This window comes from Centroberyx affinis, unplaced genomic scaffold, assembly GCF_046629955.1.
Source record: "Centroberyx affinis isolate AG114_WGS23_722 - 3 ecotype Tasmania unplaced genomic scaffold, CSIRO-AGI_Caff_v1 ptg002696l_1, whole genome shotgun sequence".
NCBI classification, from domain to species: Eukaryota; Metazoa; Chordata; class Actinopteri; order Beryciformes; family Berycidae; genus Centroberyx; species Centroberyx affinis.
This window is the reverse complement of record NW_027280874.1, coordinates 106,108-129,694: the sequence shown is the minus strand read 5'-3', so window position 1 is coordinate 129,694 and position 23,587 is coordinate 106,108. Positions and strand designations below refer to the sequence as shown.

At 38.3% G+C, this 23,587-nt stretch overlaps 1 protein-coding gene across 1 annotated transcript in view; it reads right to left on the bottom strand.

Moving 5' to 3' along the window:
* The window catches only part of LOC139657511 (voltage-gated delayed rectifier potassium channel KCNH8-like), a 77,142-nt gene extending 54,431 nt beyond the window's left edge, over positions 1-22,711 (bottom strand). The window contains exons 1-4 of the mRNA XM_071535388.1: positions 22,636-22,711; positions 5,095-5,328; positions 3,106-3,240; positions 730-875 (exon numbers count right to left, since the gene is read on the bottom strand). Coding sequence (XP_071391489.1) covers positions 730-875; positions 3,106-3,240; positions 5,095-5,328; positions 22,636-22,711 — 591 coding nt within the window. The remainder of the gene's footprint in view (positions 1-729; positions 876-3,105; positions 3,241-5,094; positions 5,329-22,635) is intronic.
* Between the last annotated feature and the right edge of the window lie 876 nt (positions 22,712-23,587).

The window sequence follows — 23,587 nt, the reverse complement described above, 5'->3', positions numbered from 1 at the left end:
CAAATAAATATTGCTTACAAATAAATATTAGGTGGGCAAAATAATGAGGTTTATATTACATTTGCATGTGCATGGCCATGACAGGCACAAAGCACCCATGGCTTTCTGATTTGATCATTTTGGTGATATAGCACTCTCGCCCCTGCACAAACCTTAAGTGAATCTTTTCCTGAGCGTCTTTCCTTCCGCTGCCAACATACTGTCATGGCTGTGATTGTGATGATGCTGATGCTGATGATGACAGTGATGATGACGATGATGATGTTGATGACATCAGTGAAGATGATGACAAGACAAGGAAGACATTACAATGATGAGGTTGATGATGGTGAAATGATGATCCTGGTTAAGACTGGAGTAATTTTTCTTTACTTTTTTCTGTAATGTTTTTTGTAAACTAATTCATTTAAAGGCAATGTATCCCAGAGTTCCCCTACCATTGAATAGGTGTGGTGGGTCACTCTGCCTTAAAGAGCGGCTAACGCTAAAATCATTTCATCAGTCTGGGTTTGGAGAGTTTTAGTGTCCCGTGATGGTCTAAATGCTGTTTCAGAGGCTTTTCCACTCTGAAGAAAATAAAACTCTGGGGGAAAACACTGAATCCTTGTATTTTTATGGAATTTGTTTGACCTGAAAATGGTCAAATTCAGTTATCAGCTATCAGCAGCTTCAATCCAAAAATCAGTATCATGTCTTGAAAGCATTAGTCAAACGTAGAAGTTATCTCACATTGTTGATCTTCAGCTTGCTCTTGGTCTTGTCCTGCTTCTGGAGGTGTCCGGACAGCTGGTAGAGGACGGCCCGGCTCCGGCGGCGCTCCGTGGAAAAGCTCGGCGGGCGGTCGATCCGATGGACCTCCAGACCCGTTTCCCCATCTAGAACCAGGGACAGATGACAGGAGAGACGTGGGAAGAGGTGTGGCATGAATGGTCATCACGTAACTGTCACATTGCAATACGCAAAACCTCATTTGGACAATCAGTCTTCTCTGTTAAAGGAGCAAAACTATGGAACTGTCTGCCCACTGAGCTGAAAATGCAACACAATTTTAATGTTTTTAATAGAGGTATTAAATAATGGCTAAAAGAGAAACAATATTGTTCTCACACCTAATACTCCTGTAGACACACCTGTATTTTGTATTTTGTGTATTTGTGTATGTATTTTTGTGTATGTATTTGTGGATGTATTTTTGTGTATGTATTTTGTGTATATATTTGTGTATGTATTTTTGTGTATGTATTGTGGATGTATTTTTGTGTATGTATTGTGTATGTATTTCTGTGGATGTATTTGTGGATGTATTTTTGTGGATGTATTGTGGATGTATTTTTGTGGATGTATTTGTGGATGTATTGTGGATGTATTTTTGGGTGTATTTTATGTCCTCTTTTTTTTCTTTCTTTTCTCTCTTTTCTTTTCTTTTTTCTGTTTTTTTTATTTTTATTTTTTTTGAAAAGCCTCCTGTGGACAGGTGTTGTAAATTAGTGTTTTGCTACAAACACTAAACACAGTGCATCTGGTCCTTGTGCCTAAATGTATGTTACAATTCTAATGCTACTGTGATGTCTATGTCAAATAAAGTAAACTTAACTAAATCAATGGTTCCCAAACTGGGGTCCAGGGACCTCCAGGGGTCCTTGAAATGATTTTTTTTTTTTTTTTGGGGGGGGGGGGGGGGGGTAGTTTATAATCTCACTGTTATTTGCTCAATGAGAGAATGTATAAGGATGACTATTTTTATCATAGATTTAACTGACAGCACTGTTACCTCCCTAGACAGTTATGTAATTCCATACAAAGTCATATCTAACGGCAACAAAATAGTCAGATGGGGTGTCTTGTGACAAAATCTTATCAAATAGGGTCTGTGGTGCTTTTTATTTTCTTTTTGCTTTTGATTTTGTTTTTATGCTGTTGGTGCTTATTGGTAATACATTATAACTGTTTATGCAATAAGTGATGGAGATTTATACAGACATCATAAACACATTATAATCTGATCATCTGACCATCATGTAGTATGACAGTGTTATGAGGTTGTTACCCCTGGAGACTCTGCTCATATGAATCATGACACATCAATTATGTTGAATTCATAAAGTCTTATAAGTAATTCATGAGGTCAAGACATTATTTAAAGTCAGGTGGCTTATAACAGCCTCATAAATGTGTCATACCATGTTCATAATGCATTATGATATATCATATTATGACATTTTCTGATGTGCTTGTTATGAGCTTATGATGGCTGTATAATGCCTTATGACCAAGGCGTTATTCTAAATTTATTTTCTGAAGTGTCTTTGAGTATCTTGAAAAATTATTACTATTATTGTTATTATTGTTACATGTCTCGACACTTTATGTACATGTGTGTCCCTCTGTCCCTCTGTTGCACATATGTATATAATGTATATGTATATAAGTTTATATATAGAGTATATAAGTACATTTTTCATATTCTCAGATCCTAATTTGCATATACAGTATCTTGATTAATTTTTTCACTTACAGTATCCATACGGAATCTATTTCAAATTTTTGGTATACTTTCAAATGATGCATATTTTTCATTAATTTCTCTTTGTTTTAGTATTTTCTATACTGCTGATTTTTGAACTCCTTCATAATGCTGTAATTAATTTCTTGTATATACTGTACTTTTCATTTATACATCTCTAACACTTTCTAGCATTTAAATTGTTTGTTGCATTATGTTTAATATGCCCATTTGCTCTATTCTTATTTATATTCTATTTTTCTTTACTAATCATATTACTATTTACTGCTGCAACAACTGTCCAACTGTCAACAAAATTTCCCATGGTGATTATTAACTATATTCGGATGTTAGAACATCTGTGTGACTCTGCAATGAAATACCTGGCAGTGTATTTTTATATATTCCCAAGTACCAAATATGAGGAATTTTCCAAATAATTGTCCTGAGCTGGTGTTTTTGCAAAATCTAATAAATGTCCTGTGCTGAATAGGACACTAATTTGTATTTATTCAAATTCAGATTATTTCATGCTCTCTTCCATGCTCTCTCGCCATCTCCTATGTCTGCCTCTTGCTCTTGCTCTTCTTTCTGTCTCTCACCGGTCTCGGAGTCGTTGCCGTGGTCCAGGTCCTTCTTATTCTCTGTGATGTCCTTATGAGAGACCAGGAACAGAACCACCTCGCTCTTCTCATTCTTTATGGGCACGATGTCCAGCAGGCACCAGAACTGGGAGCCTGTCCAAGAAACAGTGATCTCAATAAACCTGAACAGAGAAATTACCCTCCAATGCACAAATGCTCCCAAGATTAATAATAATATAATACATTATAATCATACTTATAACACATTATAATGCCATCATAATGCATTATAAGTATAGTTATAATCATGCATAGACAGTTATAATGTTTTATAATATTACTCATCATCTGTTGTATCTTTTTAATTTAAGTGGTAATGAAAAAGCTATATAACAGATTTTAAGTAATGTGTTTATAATGTTATAAAACATTATAACTGTTTATGCATGATTATAACTATACTTATAATGCATTATGATGGCATTATAATGTGTTATAAGTATGATTATGATGTATTATAGACACTGACTTCATAGAAAGTGTTACCCCAATATGTTTTGATTGAAGCTGCCAATAGCCAATATTTCATGCCAATATTCAGTATCTTTAAATGTGACCATTTTCACGCCCAAAAATATCAGACCATTGTTGGCCTTTTATTAAATATCATAACTGATCCACTCAGTGTCACTCAGATATTATATCACTCAGATACAATTTGATTGATTACCTATTTATTGTACCATTGATCAATATTACACTGGTTGTCTGTCTTCATTTTCTTCTTCTTCTTCTTCTTCTTATGATTATTATGACTATTATTGTTACACTGGATTCCAAAGTTTTGAGTGTCATGGTCCAAATGCTGTTTCAGAGGCTTTTCCACCCATACAATTCTGTTAAATATATTAAATATATCAAAACTTAAGTAGTCCACCACACTCAAGGAGAAGACAAGCCAATTATGATTTATGCCATTACTGTATTAGGCAGATTAAGATATAGCGAACAACGCGTTTCGCCAAAGCTTCATCAGGTTCGCATATTCCTAATGACATACAGGTGTGCTTATAGCATCTTGGTCACATGATCACTCGTTAATATAATATGTAATGCATCACAGTCAATATCAAATATATCGGTGGCTTCAATCCAAAAATATGAAGTATCGGTATCAGTCTTTGCCTTTAAAGAGAAACCAAACACAGAGACTATTTTTCAGGCTGGACTGACATCTACTCGTTAAAGGCATGCTATTGCAATTGCAATCTGCTATTGGCTGATCTAGGTTGGTTGGCTGGTTGATCCATGACAAACCATGACAAAACAGGTAACCTACATCAGTGGTTCTCAACGTGGGGTCCGGGGACCACCAGGGGCCCTTGAGGAGCTTCCAGGGGGTCCCCAGAAAATGGATGAATTGTTGAACTTCACCATTATTTAATTTACAAGAAGTTAACACAGTTATAGAATGTAGAAGAATGACTGTTTTGATCATAGTTTCTCTGTTATCTCTCTCCCTACAATACAGATAGTCTTGGAATTCTAGACAAAATCATATCTAACAATAAAAATATTCTCAGATTTGGGTCCGAGAGACAAAATCTCATCAAATGGGGGTCCGTGGCCCTAATGTGGACTGAATTTGCGGTCCTTGGTATGAAAAAGTTTGAGAATCACTGACCTACATTTTGTAGGTGTTTTAGGTCCAGACGACATTTTGGCTAATCTCTATAAACAGATATCTGCATATGAGACGTCGTCTCTCAACTCCAACCCCATTCTCGCGTCTCAAGTTGCTAATCGGACTGTAAACAATGACCGGCACACGAAAGAGGAAGTCTTGGCCTGGATGTCCGCTGGCTACACCGGAAACCCCGGAATATTGGCCGTCGCCCCCAGAGTCTAATCATCATCAGACCGATAGATGATGGGTTCTGAGATTGCTCACAAATAAACTACTAGCCAACCAGCCAAAGTCCCCACCCTCCAGCCAACCAATATTACCACTCTTCTTGTACAGAATGATCTCAGTCTTGAACTCCCGGCGTTCATCCAGAGCCTTCTGCATCTGCGAGGTGAGGCGGTCGCTGGTCTCGGCGCCGTACAGGAAGTGACACGTACAGCTCTTCTGCATCAGCTCACCGCGGGCGAAGCCGGTCAGTTCGCAGAAACCATCGGAGCAGTAGACGATGGGATAGAGGGACTTGACCTGGGCGTTCCCCAGGACAAAGTTACTGTCTGGTGGGAGGAGACAGAGGTGTAGGTAGAGAGGGAGCCGGGGGAAATAGGGGCAAGAAACAGGAGAGGAATTTGAGGTGAGTGAAAAAGGGGGAAACAGAGTAGGGATAAAGTATGGATAAGAAAGAGGCTAAGCAGTCAGAAGACCGCAACAGCCTGCATCACTATCACCTAAGCCAGTGGTTATCAGAATGGGGCACAGGGACCGCAGGGGTCATTGAGGGGGTTTCAGGGGGTCCTCAGCAAAATGAAGAATAGTTTAATTTCACTAGAAATTATCCAAATTAGAGAATGACTATTCTAATCCTCAGTTTCACTGTCATCATAAAGAGTGTAAACAATTCAATACTAAATCAACGACAACAACTGAAATCTGGGACTAAATCTAAATCTTGGTCCATGTTCTGATCTATTTGATCTATGACATGAAAATATTTGAAAACCACTAACCTAAGCCTTTCTAGGTCATGGCCTCCATTCTGAATTTTGTTTCATGGAGCTACAGTATCTTGTTATAGTTAAAGGAATAGTTCACCCAAAAATGAAAATTCTGTCATCATCTCCTCACCCTCATGCCAGTTGAAACACAGGTGAAGTTTGTCCATATAACACACAGGGAGGTTGCCAGCACAACTCCATAGCAGCCTTCTCCAAAACAACTGAAGTCAGTGGGGACCAGTTCTTCAGAGTTCCAAAAAGACCTACAGTATATTTACACCATCATTTAGTGCAAATCTTAACTACAGCTGAATGATTTGCAACAAATAATGGTGTATAGGTCTTTCTATTCACAGTGTGATTGTTTGGCTGTTTTTGTTTTGGAACTCTAAAGAACAGGTCCCCGTTGACTTCAGTTTTGGAGAAGGCTGCTACCAAGTTGTGCTGGCAGCCTCCCTGTGTGTTATATGGACTAACAAACTTCACCTGTGTTTCATTTGGCATGAGGGTGAGTAGATGATGACAGAATTTTCATTTTTTCATTTCAACTATTCCTTTAATATCTTGGTAGCAAAAACATTCATCACACACCAGTACAAAAAAAACATACACAAAGAATACAATGAATCTCAAATGCAGGATGAAAAAGGGGTGGGTGAAAGAGGAAAGGGTAGATAGAGGGGAGAGCATATAATAGGGCTTAGACGTGCCTGCCTTAGGTTCCAGAAGGAGTTTCTCAATGCTCATAACTGCTTGTGATAATTATTTTCCTGTGCCACTGGTTATCAAAGAGTGTAAAAAAAAGTTGCATATATGTTAACGGCAGCATTGTAGTAGTTGAGTCCCAATTTTTATGACTGAGGATTTGAGACTTGACTCAGACATGACCTTGGTGACTCGGACTTGAACAAGGACTTGGGACTCAACTTAGACTGGAGTGCTGTAGTTGAGAATGACAGCTGATATGGTTAAGGTTAGACCAGTATATTTATAATATAGCCAGTAAAACAAGTTCGCCAATATATTGGACCAATATTGGTCTTTTATTAATATCGGATATCACCCCCATCAATGTTTCCGACCTCTGATATGAGGTTCCACCTTTTTTTAGCCTCAGTGGTGTCAGTCTGGACCTCAACCTGGAATGAAACCTGTATCACCCTGCCATAAGAAGCTGCTAACTCACCTAAAAAAAAATGTCATTAGTATGCTTTCAGTGAAGAGTTTTAGTGTCTCATGATGGTTAAAATGCTGTTTCAGAGGCTTTTCCACCCTGACAAGAATACAGTTCTGGGAGAAATGCTGAATACTTGGATTTTTTTGGACATTTTTTTATTTATCTTTTTTTTTTGGTCAAATTTAAAGATAATGATTATTGGCTCAAAATAACAGCTGTCAGCCGTCAATCCACAAAATAGCGGTATCAGCCTTCAAAAACTGATATCAGTTGAACCCCAATGAGATGTGTGAAATTTTGGTATTTGAATCAGTCTTAAAAATCCATATCAGTTCAACCCTGTAACAAAAAGGCTGAAAACCCGATAACCAATAGCTCCTATGTAATGTATGTAAAACGTAGTGTATAATGGACACTATGTTAATATATGTAACTGTTTCTCTGGTTTCATATGCTGCACAGTAAAATGCTTGTGGCCAGTGTTAATTATTGCTATGAGCATAGAGGAGCTACTACCGGAATCTAAAGGGAGGTGGCACATCTGAGCCCTATGGATAAGGTGGTTGTTGAAAGTGAATGCAGGCGACAGACAAGAGAGCGAGAGAGAGGTGGGGGGGGGAGAAAGAAAAAGAGGGGATAATTTAGGGAGAACAATAGTGGGAGATGAAGAAAGGGAGACGATATGACGTTCATTGAAAAGCAGCAGGCATGTTAAATTGTCCCTGAAGAGAGTTTTTCAAAGTGAGCAGAATTACTCGGAAGCTTTTCTGGGACATGGACTGAGAATGAAGGACTGTGGTTTCAAAAAGAGCCACGCATAAAATTTTAATTATGCTTTCTCTGAATTAACATGAGACCTTGGTGGAGTAGTAGGTGATGACCCTGTGGTTCAGACTAAAGCATGCACCATGAATATGACTGGAAATGTGAAAACTGCAGCCATTAAAGGCCCAGTACATAATTGCAGCATGGCGCTCTGTGTATATTGTGTTATATATCATTTTGACTGAAATTGGCCTTTTATTAAATATCGGATATCGTCCCATCATGTCGTCCACTACTGATATGATAGTTCCTCCCTGATCACAGCTAGATAAAAACATTTTGGAAAGCCTGCAATGACATTTGATTAACTTTTATGTTTTCATTTAATTGTTCTATTTTCTTTTGTTTGTAATTCTTAATTTAAATACCTAAGGTATCCCATTATATATTGTAGGCTATACCATTGAATAGGTGCAGTAAGTCACTCTGACTGCCTTAAGGAGCTGTTAACCCACCAAATATAATTTCATTAGTATGGGTTTTAATGGAGATGGTGTAAATGTTTTTTCAGAGGCTTTTCCATCCTGACAAGAACAAAATGGTCAATTTCAATGATATTACATCAGCACAAAATATCAGTATCAGCCTTCAAAAACCCATATCAGTTGAAGCCTAGTTTGAGGCTGTGCTTGGTTAATTTATATTGGTAAGATCTGTAAAGACCGGAGTCAAACAGACATATATGTTTTGTTTTATAATGGGTAAAGATTGATAGATTTCCCATCTACAAGATAAGGTCAAATTTTATTGATTCCCTATGGGGAAATTGGTCATTGCAGCAGCAAAAGTAAAATAACAGAGCAGGGGGAAAAAGAAAAATAGAAAATAGGAGTAGAAGCATAAAATAAGCAAAAAAAAACAAAAAACAATAAAAGAACAATTAAATGCTAAAAACAGAATTACTAACAGTCTCAACTGATCCAAGCCAAGCTCTTCCCAAACAAAGTGTGACTTCCAAAACAAAGTGTGAATATGCTAAAAAATTAAGATGGTCAAATAAACTAGAAATGATTAACTTTAAGCCCAAAAACAAGAAAAAACATTCATATGAGGTAATGAATATATACAGTATGCAGATATCCAGGCTGTGATATGAGCAGGAGCTTTGACAAATGCTTTGACAGGCTGAGTTAGAAGGACAATCTTGAATATTTCATTACATAACTCAGTTAGGTATGATAGGCGCCTCGCATAGCCAAGCCACTCATTCCACCAAGATAATTAAAGTCCATACATAAATGAAATCTGCGAGACTGGAGCGCTCACTCTGAAGAATGTGAGCAATATAGGAGGAGAGAGCAGGCGAGCAAATGATTAAATAAGAGAGAGAGAGAGAGAAATGGATGGGCAGAGACATAGAGAAAGAGAGAGATTGCATGAAGATGAACTGGGGACAATGAAATTTAATAATTCATACAGTAATAATAAAGCATGTGCTGTGTAAATGCTCTTGTCAATCCTCAGAGAGAAGCTCTATGCCGGTGAGTACTACATCATGTCATTCAGTGGAAATCGATTGAGTCTCATGGGAGGTTACACATTTCCTCTGAAACGGTCTACCACTGTACAACCAGCTATGAATCACAATAATACTGTCACTGACAAACAAAATTAATATATTGATATGTCAATTTGACAATCGGTAGTCCTGAATCATAGGTTGTACTTATAGTGAAACATATTTTCATTAAAGCTAGACAGGAATCTCTTTGTTCATATATGCCCACATTCGCATATTGGACTTTTAGTTCGAAGACAGAGCTGATCTGGCTGCAGAGATAATCTCATTGATTGAGTTAAATCTCAACAGGAATCACAGTTTTTCAGAGCGCAAGCTACATGAATGGAAAAGAAGGAACTCTAGTTACGGTGACCAGACGTTCCGGTTTGTCCGGGATTGTCCCGGTTTCAAGATGGGTGTCCCGAGTCCCAACAAATATCTGTAAAACACTAAAATGTCCCGGTTTTCAACGTTCACTACCAAACTGTCCCGGTTTTCACCACAATTAAAATAATAATAGTATTATACTTGTTTTAAGTGCTTACATAGATGTTTATCATGTTATGTCATTATTACCTAACCCAATCAAAAAACATAAACAATGCACCACACGTCTGAATTCAACACTGATTTGTCTGTATGTGTGTCAATTAATCAATGTGTCGTTGTCAAGGCTGTTGCTAGCCTATGACGATTGTGGCTCTGTCTGACAGAATCTGCCAGTACGCTAAAGGTTAGCTGTCATGCCGAAGAGAAAGTCGATCTTTTCTAAAGACCTCCAGAAGGCTTACTCTTTTCTTTGTGAAGTAGCCGGCAACGACAATGCTGCGTTCTGCACACACTGCAAGAGTACATTTTCGGTCGTGCACGGTGGAAATGCCGACATAAAAGATCATATTAAGGCGGCCAAACATAAGCAGTGGCTACAAGCTAGTAGTAGTGTAGTAGTAGTAGTAGTGTGCTAAGCGCTGAAATAATTGTCCCCCATCCTGATGAAAACGCCTATGGTGCGTGCATAAGCACATACATGTGCAGGTACACTTAAGGGTCCCGGTTTGGGGGTTTGAAAATTTGGTCACCCTAACTCTAGTCAAAGTACAAAATATAAATGGCAATGACTTATTTTTGTCATTGATTCATGACCATGACATTCATGATATTGGAAGGTATGCCGGCTAACTAAATAGCTTACCTAGATAGCTGTCGGCTAGTATGGCTGGGTTAAGCCCGGAAGGTCAGCAGGCTAACTAACTAGCTTGCCTAGATAGCTGTTGGCTAGTATGGCTACTGTGAATTGGAAAGTCATCTAAGCTAATCATAGACTGTAAAAAAAGATGGACATAGTGAGTGTGACGTCACTCATGAAGGGCTGTTTTGAAGCCAAAAGATTGGGTTTACGATAGCCGCCATGTTGACTTTTTTTGGAGCCAGTGCAGCTAGAGTAGGGTGATCACATTTTCAAACCCCCAAACCGGGACCCTTAAGTGTCCCGCACGTTCATGCACGCGCACATGTATGCGCTTATGCACGCACCATAGGTGTTTTCATCAGGATGGGGGACAATTATTTCAACGCTTAGCACATTGGACAGCACCTCAGAAACAAAAAATTATGTTTTGTCTCCAAAAATACAGACAAATCAGTGTTGAATTCAGATGTGTGGTGCATTGTTTATGTTTTTTGATTGGGTTAGGTAATAATGAGCGGGACAGAACATGATAAACATCTATGTAAGCGCTTGAAAACAAGTATAATACTATTATTATTATTTTAATTTAAACAATTAATTTAAACAATTTGGTAGTGAATGTTGAAAACCAGGATATTTTAGTGTTTTACAGATATTTGTCGGGACTCGGGACACCCGTCTTGAAACCGGGACAATCCCGGACAAACCGGGACAATCCCGTACAAACCGGGACATCTGGTCACCGTAAGCTAGAGCGAAGCCGAGGGTTGTCCACAGCGCCGAACTACTATTGGTCCATAATCTGTCGGTTACTGGACAGACAACCTGTCAGTCACTAGGAAAACAACATTGTTTTATAACCGTTGTATCCCATAAAGCTACTGAGACCATAACCTCCTGTCGAAAAAATCTATTGACTTTATATTTCGAGTGAGAAGTTGGGTTGTGGTCCCATTGACTTGCATGGAGTTGTGCCGGGTTTGGAGTCTTTTGGAGCCAGCATCTAGCAGACATTAGAGGAATCACCGCCTGCCGCGCACTTCTGTATTGGCTTTAAAATCCACCCGTGGTTTTGGCCGTTTGAAGCAAAACTAGCTAACCTAGATAAGTTAAAGTGGCTAGAATCCTTTTTTTCCCACGGCGCAGCCGAGTACATCATGAGGCAAATTCAGGTCATGCATTCAGTCAGTCAGTCAGATAACGCTTAGTGAGATGTCGCTTTGTGAGATGGCCTCTAGAGGGCGTCTTTGACTCAGAGATGGCCTCTCGCCTATGGGCTAAATGCCACATTTAGTCCCATACTGATAATGTCATATTGGATCTCACACAGAGCCACACTCTTCACCGTCAATTTACAGACATCCACATCTTCTGCTGTCCTGCAGATTTTAACGGTAGGTAACATTATTACTTGTGACATGTGACGTTGGTGGAATAGGTAATTTAACCGATAAACGTGTCGCACTAGCCGAGCATTGCTCCCACACTGTGTCCCGTTAATTTACATCCATCCACGTCTTCACCTGTGGTATTTAAGTGACGTTAGTGGAAATATTTAACGGATAACCATGCCGCAATGCTTCAATGCATTGAATTGAACACGCACCGTGGGTCTTTACAGGATCTGTACTTGTTTCAGTTAAAAGCAGTAGGCTTCATAATATTAGCTTCCTCCTCTCTTACCCTTTGCCTATGGGCTTCAATCTGTTGTTACTTAGTCAGGAAAATGCTTATGATAGGAGACATATGTCAGTATAAATTAGGGCTGGGCGAAATGGACAAAATCAAATATCACAATATTTTTGACCAAATATCTCAATATCGATATTCCGACAATATTGTAGAGATGACTATTGGTGCTTTCACAAAATATTTACACAATGAGATTTTTGATAAATAATCATCAGCAAAATATTTACACAATGAGATTTTTGATAAATAATCATCAGTAATGTGGATATAGCCTATTGACTAAGTGGGTAAAGGCAAGTAATAGAACAGCTAGAACAGTCTGGTAAGTTCAGAAAATGACATCACTTTACTGTAATGCAGCCTTTAAAACCAGGAAAAGACACTTATGCCATATTACGATATTACGATATCCAAAATCTAAGATGATATCTAGTCTCATATCACGATATCGATATAATATCGATATATTGCCCAGCCATATATTAATATACAGTCTACCTATCGTGAAAACTCTGTATGTTTCGTATGACGCAGCCTGCAGCTTGTCAGCACGCCTCTGAACTGCACAGTGCGACACCATCTTGGTTAAGGTTTCATATCATTAAAACGTAAGAGGGATTTCTGCAACAAGAGCCTGCGATTAGGCCTGAATCACATCTTTGCAACCGGACACCTTTGATGGATATTTTCTACTTCGATGCTGCTTCTATGTGGAGGGTTGATTCATACTGTACTGTGCTTATATAGTAATCGACCCTATACCAGGAGCAAATCCCCAGGAGGTGATATAGATCCAGAGAAGCAGTTCACCCTATGTTCCGACATTTTCCCTCTGCTATTTCCCTATGCCATATTCCTTTTCCTTTGCCCTAATCATATTTTGCACATTCCCCAGAGAGAAGGCATGGCTGTCACATTCAAACTACTAGTTAGGTGTAATGACATCCACGTTGAGCTACAAAACCACTAAGACTCAGTCCCTGGACGGCTTAGTAACCCCCCTAGCAGTGACAGCGACAGCCTGGCAGAATACATTCACCACCATTCACAATGTTAGTGAGCGTGTATATGTGTGTGTGTGTGTGTGTGTGTGTGTGTGTGGGGGGGGGGGGGGTATAAGCCTGTCTGTGTGTGAGAGAAAAAGATCATGGCGGAGAGCCATACACGTACACACACACATGCATACATAGAGAGAACACAGACAAAGACAAGAATGAAATGAATAGAACAATTGAATTTATTTTTTATTGAACACTCACTATAATATTATAATGTCTATATATTGCTGATAACACTGATATTGTAGATTTTTTGCTAAATTACTACTAGTTATCTGTTAATGTTGATAATATAGCCTCAACTGATATTATATTGCTTGGCTGCATAGGTTTCTGTCCTATCAAGCCAGTAAAACAGAAATGAAAATGTCAATTCTATTCAATTTTGGGGTACCATGCTGCAAGCCAATAAAGTATTATGTAATACAATATTAATTACTACTACTACTATTATATCAATAGTAGCCTATTACCATCTGTTTGTGTTTATTATCTTTCATTATCATAATATCATCACAATTGATACTATAGTGGTTTGGCAACACAGGTGTCTTTCCTTTCATGCCAATAAAGCAGATTTGAACTGAATTAATTTGAATTGAAAGGGAGAGCCTGAAATGACAGAAATGAGAGAGAAAGCTACAGAGGGAAAAAGAAATGGATAGCGACAGATAGATGATTCCTGAGTGTAGGGTTATTTGTTGAACCAGCTCCCCTATGCGTTGCCTAAACCCTTGACCGAAAACACATTTTCACTCTGGATCAGCTTCAGAACTCCAGCCCTCGAGGCTCTCTGCCAGAACTCTCCTGACAAAAACACAAAAATATGGACGTATCAGTCACTCCTCTGTCTCATTCGCTCACTGTTCTAAAGCCACTTTCTTTTGCTCTGTCTCTCTCTCTTCTGTCAAGCTGTAGAACGGCTGCTTCTCACTTGAGCATGAAGATGTATTCCAACCACTGATGTAGTAGAAAATAAAAAGGAGGGTTAAATATGACCTCCAGTCAGTGATCATCAAGCAAACAAATGCTTTTTTTTCCCCTTAAAAGACCCAATTCTCATATAACTTACATCAGTTTGATACTACTTACAGTGATTTACACTCTAAATTTCATATCATTAAGATTTATGTCAGCATAGTGTGGCTGACTTTTGATGGATGAAGTTGACAGATTTATTTATTTCGCTGCAGCATGTTACACTATGGATAAATGAAAGTATATATAAATAAATAAATACAATTATAAATAGATAAATAAATGTGTGAATAAATGAGTAAGTAAATAAATAAATATACGAATGAATAAATAAATATACAAATGTGTAAATATATAAATGAATAAATAAATAAATAAATAAATACACAAATAAATGTAACATTTATATATTTAATGTCTCATTTAATTTGTGATTTATTTATTTATGGTGACAGTTAAGCATTAAATCACATAATTATTTATTTATTCATTTATTTAAGCATTTTATTATATAATTATATATTTATTAAGTATTAAATTATATAATTATATATTTATTCATTTATTTATTTAAGCATTTTATTATATAATTATATATTTATTCATTTATTTAAGCATTTACTTATATAATTATTTATGTATTTATATATTTAGTTTTGGCCCTTAAAACCCTCCATAGCTTAGAAGGTGGTCAACTGAGTTTAGGTGGGTTTACCCTCCACTATCCCAACTAATCTCATACCAGACTGCACTGAAACAGGATACTAGGGTTGTAATGCTAATGAATCAAACATAACAATGTATGTCATGTTTGCCAAATCATGTTTTTTCATTGCAATGTATCAGCAGTCCTTTATAGTCATATATGGATTCAAGAATTCCTTGATAAGGTATTCAACAGTTACTTCACTACTTCAACTAGTCCATGGTTAGTTTCAGGCATTTTGCAAAAACGATTTATCACGAAATTCTGCAGTCATTTTCATTATTCCACGCTGAACGTCCTCAACATGGCATAATGAACGGCATTAATCAATATGGCACCATACAATTTTTGCATTTTGGCAGCCTTGTAACAGCGTATTATGTAATAATACCGCATTACGTAATAACTCGACAAAATGTAATACATTTTCACTTCATTATGTAATAACACCCGCATTTTGTAATATTCTGCCGCATTTTGTAATACACAGCCTGAACGCAATATGTAATAAGTTGTGCAACCATTTTTTGTCTCTTTTTCTGTATAAAATTTGCATAATCATGATTGCTTAATGGCAGAGCTGTGTGTGTGTGTGTGTGTGTGTGTCTCCTGACATTTGTGTGTACCAGTACTTAGATGTTTGTGTCAGTATAACACTTTCTATGTCTCTATGAACCCTCAAGTACAGTTTCTATTAAGCTAAGGAATACAGTGACACTTAATGTAGTTTTGACCAATGAAAGATACTAATCTACTGAACTAATAGTATCTTTTTAAAATGAATTTTGAGTCAGTATGATTCATGCTAGAATGCATAAAATAAACATTGTTGTTATAATGTTATAACGATTTTTATGAATGAAGACATCCATTTTGGTTGGTTATTACATAATGCGCCATATTATTACATTTTCATTAAAAAAAAGTACAACTCCCGTATTTTGTAATATCCACCGCAATATGTAATAATTATTACAAAATGTGGGTAAATTTATTACATATTGCGTTCAGGCTGTGTATTACAAAATGCAGCAGATTATTACAAAATGTGGGTGTTATTACATAATGAAGTGAAAATGTATTACATTTTGTCGAGTTATTACATAATGCGGTGTTATTATGTTGTTACATAATGCGTTGTTACAAGCCCCATATGGCAGCGAAGGGTAACTGCTCGAATTTTGAGGACTTCCTTACCAGAAATTCTGTGTGGTGATGTTGGTAAACTAAATGATAATTGATGAAAGCTTTTGCAGATTTTGCTCTGATGAGGAGGAGGAGGCCATGCATTTATTTTGGTACTGTCCACTTGTTGCATCCTTTTGGCAGCAGGTGGCGGATTGGTTACTTTCACAAGCCATTTTCTTGCCTTTGTCCCCTCTCACAATTATGTGGGGAGTTCATGATGGCGAAAATACTTTATTGAATTGAATTGCTTTTACTGGTAAATAGGAAAAACTATCAGTTATAAAGGCATGGGATTTTGAGCTTTCTATGTCCTGTTTTTGTATGCTTCTTTTTCTGTTTTTCACTTTTTTTTTTTTTTTTGCCTTTTGTATTGGCTTTATTTATAAAAACTGTAAATGGAGTGTATAATACTTTATTATGTTCTGTTCTTTTATATAACTTTATACGTTTTGTATGTTTTGTATTTCGTATGTATAAGCTTATATGACTATACCTGCATTTGTTCAGTTAGACTTTCTCTACCTTTTTTCTTCATAACTGGGCTGTGATCTCCATTCTCTCTAGTTAATGTACTTCGTTTTACATTTGTTATGTTTACAGTATTTTTCTTCTCTTTTCTGATGTCTCTACATGTTTATGTTTTTTTTATGTCATTTCTGTGTGTTTTGTGTTGTATTGTTACTTTTGTTAAGTAAATACAAAAATAAAAAAATAAATAAATGTCTTCTTTCTTAGTGTGTGGTGCAGTGGAGGTGTCCGGCTTTCTCTGGACAGAGTGCTTGCTCACTGCTGTTTAGGAGAGTTTGGATTAGTCACTTCCTGTTGGGAGAAAATTTCCCTCCAGTGACCATAGTAACACCAAAATTTCCTTTGGACAAACAAGGTGAATCTAGTGTCTCATTTAGTGAGGACGGGACGCTCTTCTCTGCTGCAGACCCACTGTGCGATTTAGGCTGAGAGGACAGCTGGATTTTTACATTAAAATCTTGCCTGGAGCAGCTTTCATTACAGAAGCATCAATCTCCCTGCCTCATCCCAAAACAGCTACTGGCAAAAATTTCTGACTTGATGCCTAGGCGAGGTGAGGCGACAAGCTAGGCCTGCTAGGTCTGCATGATATTATAATGAATCCCCTTAATTTACTAGTGTTCTAGTGAATATTAATGGATCAGGTGTGGGTTTACAGATCAATGTAGGCTGTGATTGCTTCTTTTGTTAAGTCAGCTGTCAGATCAAAACTCATGATCATAAATATGCATCAAGCAGATGTGGAACATTATATTTATAATTACAAAGGCAGCTACACAGGCCAGTCATATTAAGTTGAATGGCAATTAGCAGTATGATGTCGTCTTTAAAGAGCTCGGCCTCTGACAATCACTACTTTTATATGTTAGATTTCCCAGCAACATGAGGCAAACAACAGAAATCCACAGAGGCCGAATAGTCGATGCATCGGTCACGGAATGTTCAATTATTTAATGTGTCAAGGAGAACAGTCTGGAAACTCATAACGACATGTACCAAACCCAGAGAAACTGCATCAGCAAAGAGGAACAGCGATGGCAAGTGGAAGCTCACTGACAGGGGCTGACAGGCAGATACAGGATAGATGCTAAACACCACAAAACTAGACTCCAAAATTACCATAGAGCTAAAACACCTGACTGTGACACAGTTTTAACTAGAACTGTACTGAGCTTCACTAAGCTGGTATAGGACAGCCATTTGTGCACTTCGGAACTACAAACAGAACTCTTTCCCAAGGCCAGTAATTTCTGTCAACTTTCTACTTTATCTGTTATTCCATCCATTTTCCCAATAAGTCTTTGAATAATACACAGAGTGCTATGACATTTGGATTGACAGGGTCTGTTATACCGGCATAGCAATGAGGGTCAGATACATAGTAAAAGATATATCCTCTGCAGAACAGACAGACAAGATCACATGTCATGGTTACTTTATCGCTGTACAAATGTATGTTGTTGTTACACTGAATACATCACAACTTTCAGTACTCTGTTCTCGCTAGGAGGACATCATGTACCCACATCCTCCATTTCAGAATGGCCTCCTCAAGCACAGCAATAACTAACTTTCTCTTGCCTATTTTTGTCCCCCACCAAAGGGGGGACTATGGATCGGTCTCCGTCCGTTAGTTCGTTCGTTAGTTAGTTAGTCACACTGTAATGTTGACTTTGTGCCGCTAGGGGGCGACTTTGACAATGAATAGGGACTCAGTGGTAAAGCAGGTCATACAGTTAAAGTTATCATACAATGTGGGGGACAGTGAATGGGGACTCAGTGGTAAAGCAATGCAGTTAAAGTTATCATAGGTAACATAACAGTCTACACACGCTACACACTTGGAGACATCAGACTGGGTTGATGTGTTGAAGTGAGAGTCAATGGAGAATTTTTGGGCAAACCTCTAACCACAAGACACTGTAGTTATTGTACAGTTGTTGGACTGTTGTACTGTTATTGCATCATCACTGCACTACCACTGTGCCTCAGTGTTGACTACTTATATCATATTACCACTTACCTACTGTGCAATACCATATATCACTTATCATTTAGAATTTATATTATTCATAACACTCACGCTCCTGGTGTTGTATGTTATATTGTATATTGTATTAGAAATTGTATTGTAGTGCACATTGTGTAATGTACGGATTGTATTTATTGTGTATTGTAGTTCTTATATTTTGTACTGTATTGAGTAAAAACAGGACAATTACAGTTACTACATTTCAAGATATAACTTGTAAGCCTAATTCTGAGGAGAGTAGGCAACAGAAATATATGGTCAATCTGTCCTTTCATTGTCCCATATGAAAATGCTTATACTATTTCACTCATATTTCAAGTTCACTCAGCAATCACTGACTGACCCAAGGGTGGAACTACATCACTGGTGGGGGACAACATGTTTACTATTTGCTTGTTATTTTAAACATTATCCCCAATTATCCCCTTTTCAACATTACTTCAGGTTAGCTAGCTAACGCTCATTAGATAGTTTACAAGCTGTTGTCAAACGCTTGACCCCTTGCTTTCTTCGTTAACTTGCAACACTCACAGATGTGCTTGTGTTTGAGCAGGAGAATGAGTCTATGAAGTTCATGTGTGTGTGAAAGTAAAGTGAAACTTCAGTCCTAAAGTTTGAGGCTTTAAACGAGTTTGACCGCATAAACACTTCCAAGTCAATGCTTTGAGCCGTCAATTTGTTTTCCCCATGTGACATCAGTACTTGAGAGAGGATGGGACTTCAATTCACTGAGCTGGGAAGCATTTCTGAGAATGTGTGCCTTCTCTCCTCTCCCTCTCTCTCTCTCTCTCTCTCTCTCTCTCTCTCTCTCTCTCTCTTCAAGCCTCTTTGGCATTCATTAGATCCTTTACATCCAGAAAGGACAAGCCTATAGCTTTTAGACAACAAGAGACGGGAATGAGACCCGGCAGCCTTGTCAACTCTCTAAGCAATCGTAAGCAATCGTCCAACATTACCTCTGATAGTTTCTAGTGATGCAAGTGAGCAAAACAGTTGCTACCCTCTTATTAGACATGCAAAGGGCTTTTTTTCATTGATCCATTGCCATTTAAGCATGGAAACCACTTTTTCTTTTTTCTTTTTTTGTATGTACAGTAAGTTGATACTGTGTTGTCCAGGGTGACATTGTCTGTATTTTATTGCCTGCATCATGTTGATTGATTTGATTTGATAATGCAATTTCAGCTGTGACATAATGTTGTCTACATTTAGTCAGCTATCAGTGGGAATGAATTCATCCAGTGTTAAAGTTTTTTAGGGGGGATTTTTCCTTTAAAGAGACCGTTTGGTAACACTTGACTTGAAGTCTATTGTGATGAATTACAAGCAGATTTCAAGCACATTAGAAGCAGAAATAAACCAAGTGGTGCTCACTGCAGAGCCAAATGGGTGGAGCTTGACCTAGTCCAGCTCCACCTCTAGGTCCAGCCGCACCCCAGGTCAGGTCCAGCCCCACCCCAAGTCACTCATACAACTTGGTAGCGCAAGTTCAGTGAGCACCACTTGGAAAGATGCAAGTGGTGCTCACTGCAGAGGCAAATTGGTAACCTAGGTCAGACTTTATTACATTAATTAATCAGATATGATTGAGATTAATTCACAAATAGCCTACGTCTTAATGCGGTGGAAAAAAGAAGGCAGGGGTGCACACATAGTAATCTCTCACATTGCCTACTTGTAAGTCTAGTCATGCCGTTTGTCACAGAAACGATGCTGAACATGCTGGTGGTTATCATGAAAAATATTAGAGACAAGTAAGGTAATTAGCTATGCCAGCATCTTCCATGCAAGTCTTATGGTTACTTTGACCTAACCTTTGCGCATCAACAATAAACTGATTTTTTTCCATTAGGTTAAAGTATGATCTGACAAAGGGCTTGCATTAGCAGCCAGTGGGTGGCGCTTGACTAGGTCCAAACTTGCATTAACGAGAGGGGTGGAGCTGTACAACTCACTCACAGTGTGCTTATAATGCACTTATGATGCCTTATAATGCCTTATGAGCTCCATTTCAAGTCAACTGTTACCAACCACAGTCTTGTACTGCTGGCCACTGAGCAGCACCACTGAAGCAGTTAGGGGTTCAGTGCAAGAGCATTTTGAAGGTATTGCTGAGGGAGCGTTACTCATTCACTTCAAGCATCAGAATGTGTTGCAATGACAGCAATGAAGTCGTTAGGACATACTTACAAATGTGTGTTGAAAAAACTCATGTTGGAAATGAAAATGAAACAACATATAGTTATTAACACACATTTAAGGGTGCAATAAGTAACATTTTACTGCACAAAATTACCATAATATATCTGGTCATTGATGGAGGATGGGTCTCAAGCCAAAAAAAATGTCAAAGCAGTAATATTATTTCAGTATTCAGCAGGGTGATATATTACATCTTCACTAGATGTTTCTGTTGGATCTCTGATCTAATTAGCTAACTTTCTCCACTTTGTTGTGAAAATTTCTTGTAGTGTAAAGCTCTTGAAGTAGATTAGTTAGGGCCCACTTGAAAAAGAGATGCAAATCTCAATGTGACTACCCTGGTTAAATAAAGGATAATTGTGATCATCTCATCACACAATGAGTTCTACATACTTAGTTTGTTATCCAAACGTGGAATGTACCGTTTTTCTCTACATTGTGGCTGAATTTTGAACCCCATTAGTCTCATTGCCAGCTAAATGTCTGGCTGTATAAGAAATCCAGTGAACAAAGGCTGGTGGGTTTGACACTGCTTATTATCCAGAGGGGTTTGACCACTAAATTGGTTTGCTGATATATGGCTGATATTGGCCCTTTCTTAAAAATCAGATCTGGTCCGGTCAGCGTGGTCCACCTCTGATATGATGGATGTGATGCAGTTTGATTGAATACATATTTCTTGTAGAATTGATCAATACTATACAGGTTGACTGGAGGACACTGGACTGTGCTCATATTCAGTTATTTCTTCATTTCTTTCAGCAGAGAAAGAGAGGCTTTTTTTTTTTCATGGACACATTTTGTTCATTCGATTTCACCCCAAACACCCCCCCCCCCCCCCCCCCCCCCCCCCCCATCATTCATAAGCTCTTTAAGGGAGTCCTCTGCTTGACATGTTAGGAAAAACCTTTTATTCTTGTTTTCTAGTCAGATAGAATACAATAGATTAGAACAGAACAGAATAGAATAGAATAGAATAGAATAGAATAGAATAGAATAGATCTCTCTGGACAAGGTGGCAATATGTTTCATTAGAGGAGTTTCACTTAGGGGGAATTAATGTTTTTTTCTCTTCAAATCTGTTTTGATAATAAGAATCTGATAGTTGTGTGACAGGAAAAGAAACAATGTTTCTCTGTCTTAATTAATGAGTTGCATAACATCTGATTTTATATTCTAGGTACTTGTGGTTCATTTTATTGTGCATTGTTCAATAACCGATGAATGATATTTTCAATAGGTGGAAGGTTGATGTTGGTTTAAACTGTATAATATTTATTGTAATTTCTCCACCACAATGGTTGATAATGATAGGCTACAGCATATTCTGGGATTGTGGTGTAAATTGTAATCTGTTTTTATATGAAATCATTGGAAGAGCTTTGGTGACTGTTGGCTATCAGCATCTGTCTCCTTACACGCATAAATCCTTGTGTTTTGGGGTAATTTCCTGTAGGTGGTTCAGATTACATTCTCACTCCTAAAGAACCGCACCTCACTTCAAACAGAAAGACTCCAAACCAATAACCCATCTGGTTAAGGATTTCCCATAGACAACCAGTGTAGTATTGATCAATTCTACAATAAATATGGAGTCAATCAAACCGCATCATATCCATCATATCAAAGGCGGACAATTGATCTTTAATAAATTGGCTATCGGTAAATATCGGCAAACCCATACATCGGTCTAACTGGTCTACAGATTGTTTTCCTTATCAACTTGCTTGAGAGTTCAGTTCGCCACATCCAAAACTAAACTGCAGGTAATGCGAGTAGAAACAATCACTTACGGGTCCCATCGAAACGGGTCGCGATGGTGTCCAGGAAGGTGTTCTGCGGGGCGATCAGACCCCGCATCACCGGCATCCGAGAGCGGGTCGAGCCGCGTCTCTCCCGGCGCTCCGAGGCATTGCTCTCGGCGGCGGCGGACACGAAGCCCGGCAGGAACCTGGAGGAGGTCCCCGGCGCGCCTCCTAACCCCTGGAGGAGGGCGCCGAGCCGAGTAGCCCGGGGCTCCACGGTCCCGACCGCTGGCCGACCACCGCGCAGGTGATCCCGGCTGCGAGGAGGAGAGAGGAGCCGCTGGAGGGAGAGGATGGATGGAGGGATGGAGGGATGGAGAGATGGAGGGACTACAGCGAGGATGGTCACATTTACGCACGAACGTAATGCAATGTTCTCGCTCTCTCTCTCGCTCTCTCTCTCTCTCCCTCTCTCTCTCTCTCTCTCCCTCTCTCTCTCGCTCTCTGTCTTTCTTCTCTCTCTACTAATCTGTTAATTTCTCTCTGCCTCTCCCTCTGTTTTTTCTGTCAATGTATTTCTTCCCCCAAGTCTCTCTCTCTCTCTGCCTCTTTCTCTTTTTCTGTATTTCTCTTTCTCTCCATCTTTCCTTCTCTTTCTGTCACGCGTCACGAGTTCTCATTGATGTTCTCATGACTGTAGCCTATTAAACAGGTAAATGAAAGTGTTATTTAGCTTATATTTGATCATTTCGTTTTAATTAATTTAACATCTCCAGCACTCCGCCTGCCATGCTTTCACACTTAAAACTGTAAAATGTGTCACTCCTGGAAGAAAAGGAATAATGTAAATATTCGGGTGGACGGAATGACAACAATCAGGACTCAGTATAGAATCATTGCAATAATTATGGAGCGAAACTGTAGCTGTTAAATAGATGCATTTTTACAAAAATGCCCTTTCCATATAGCATATATTAATATGCATAGATCTATGCTTATA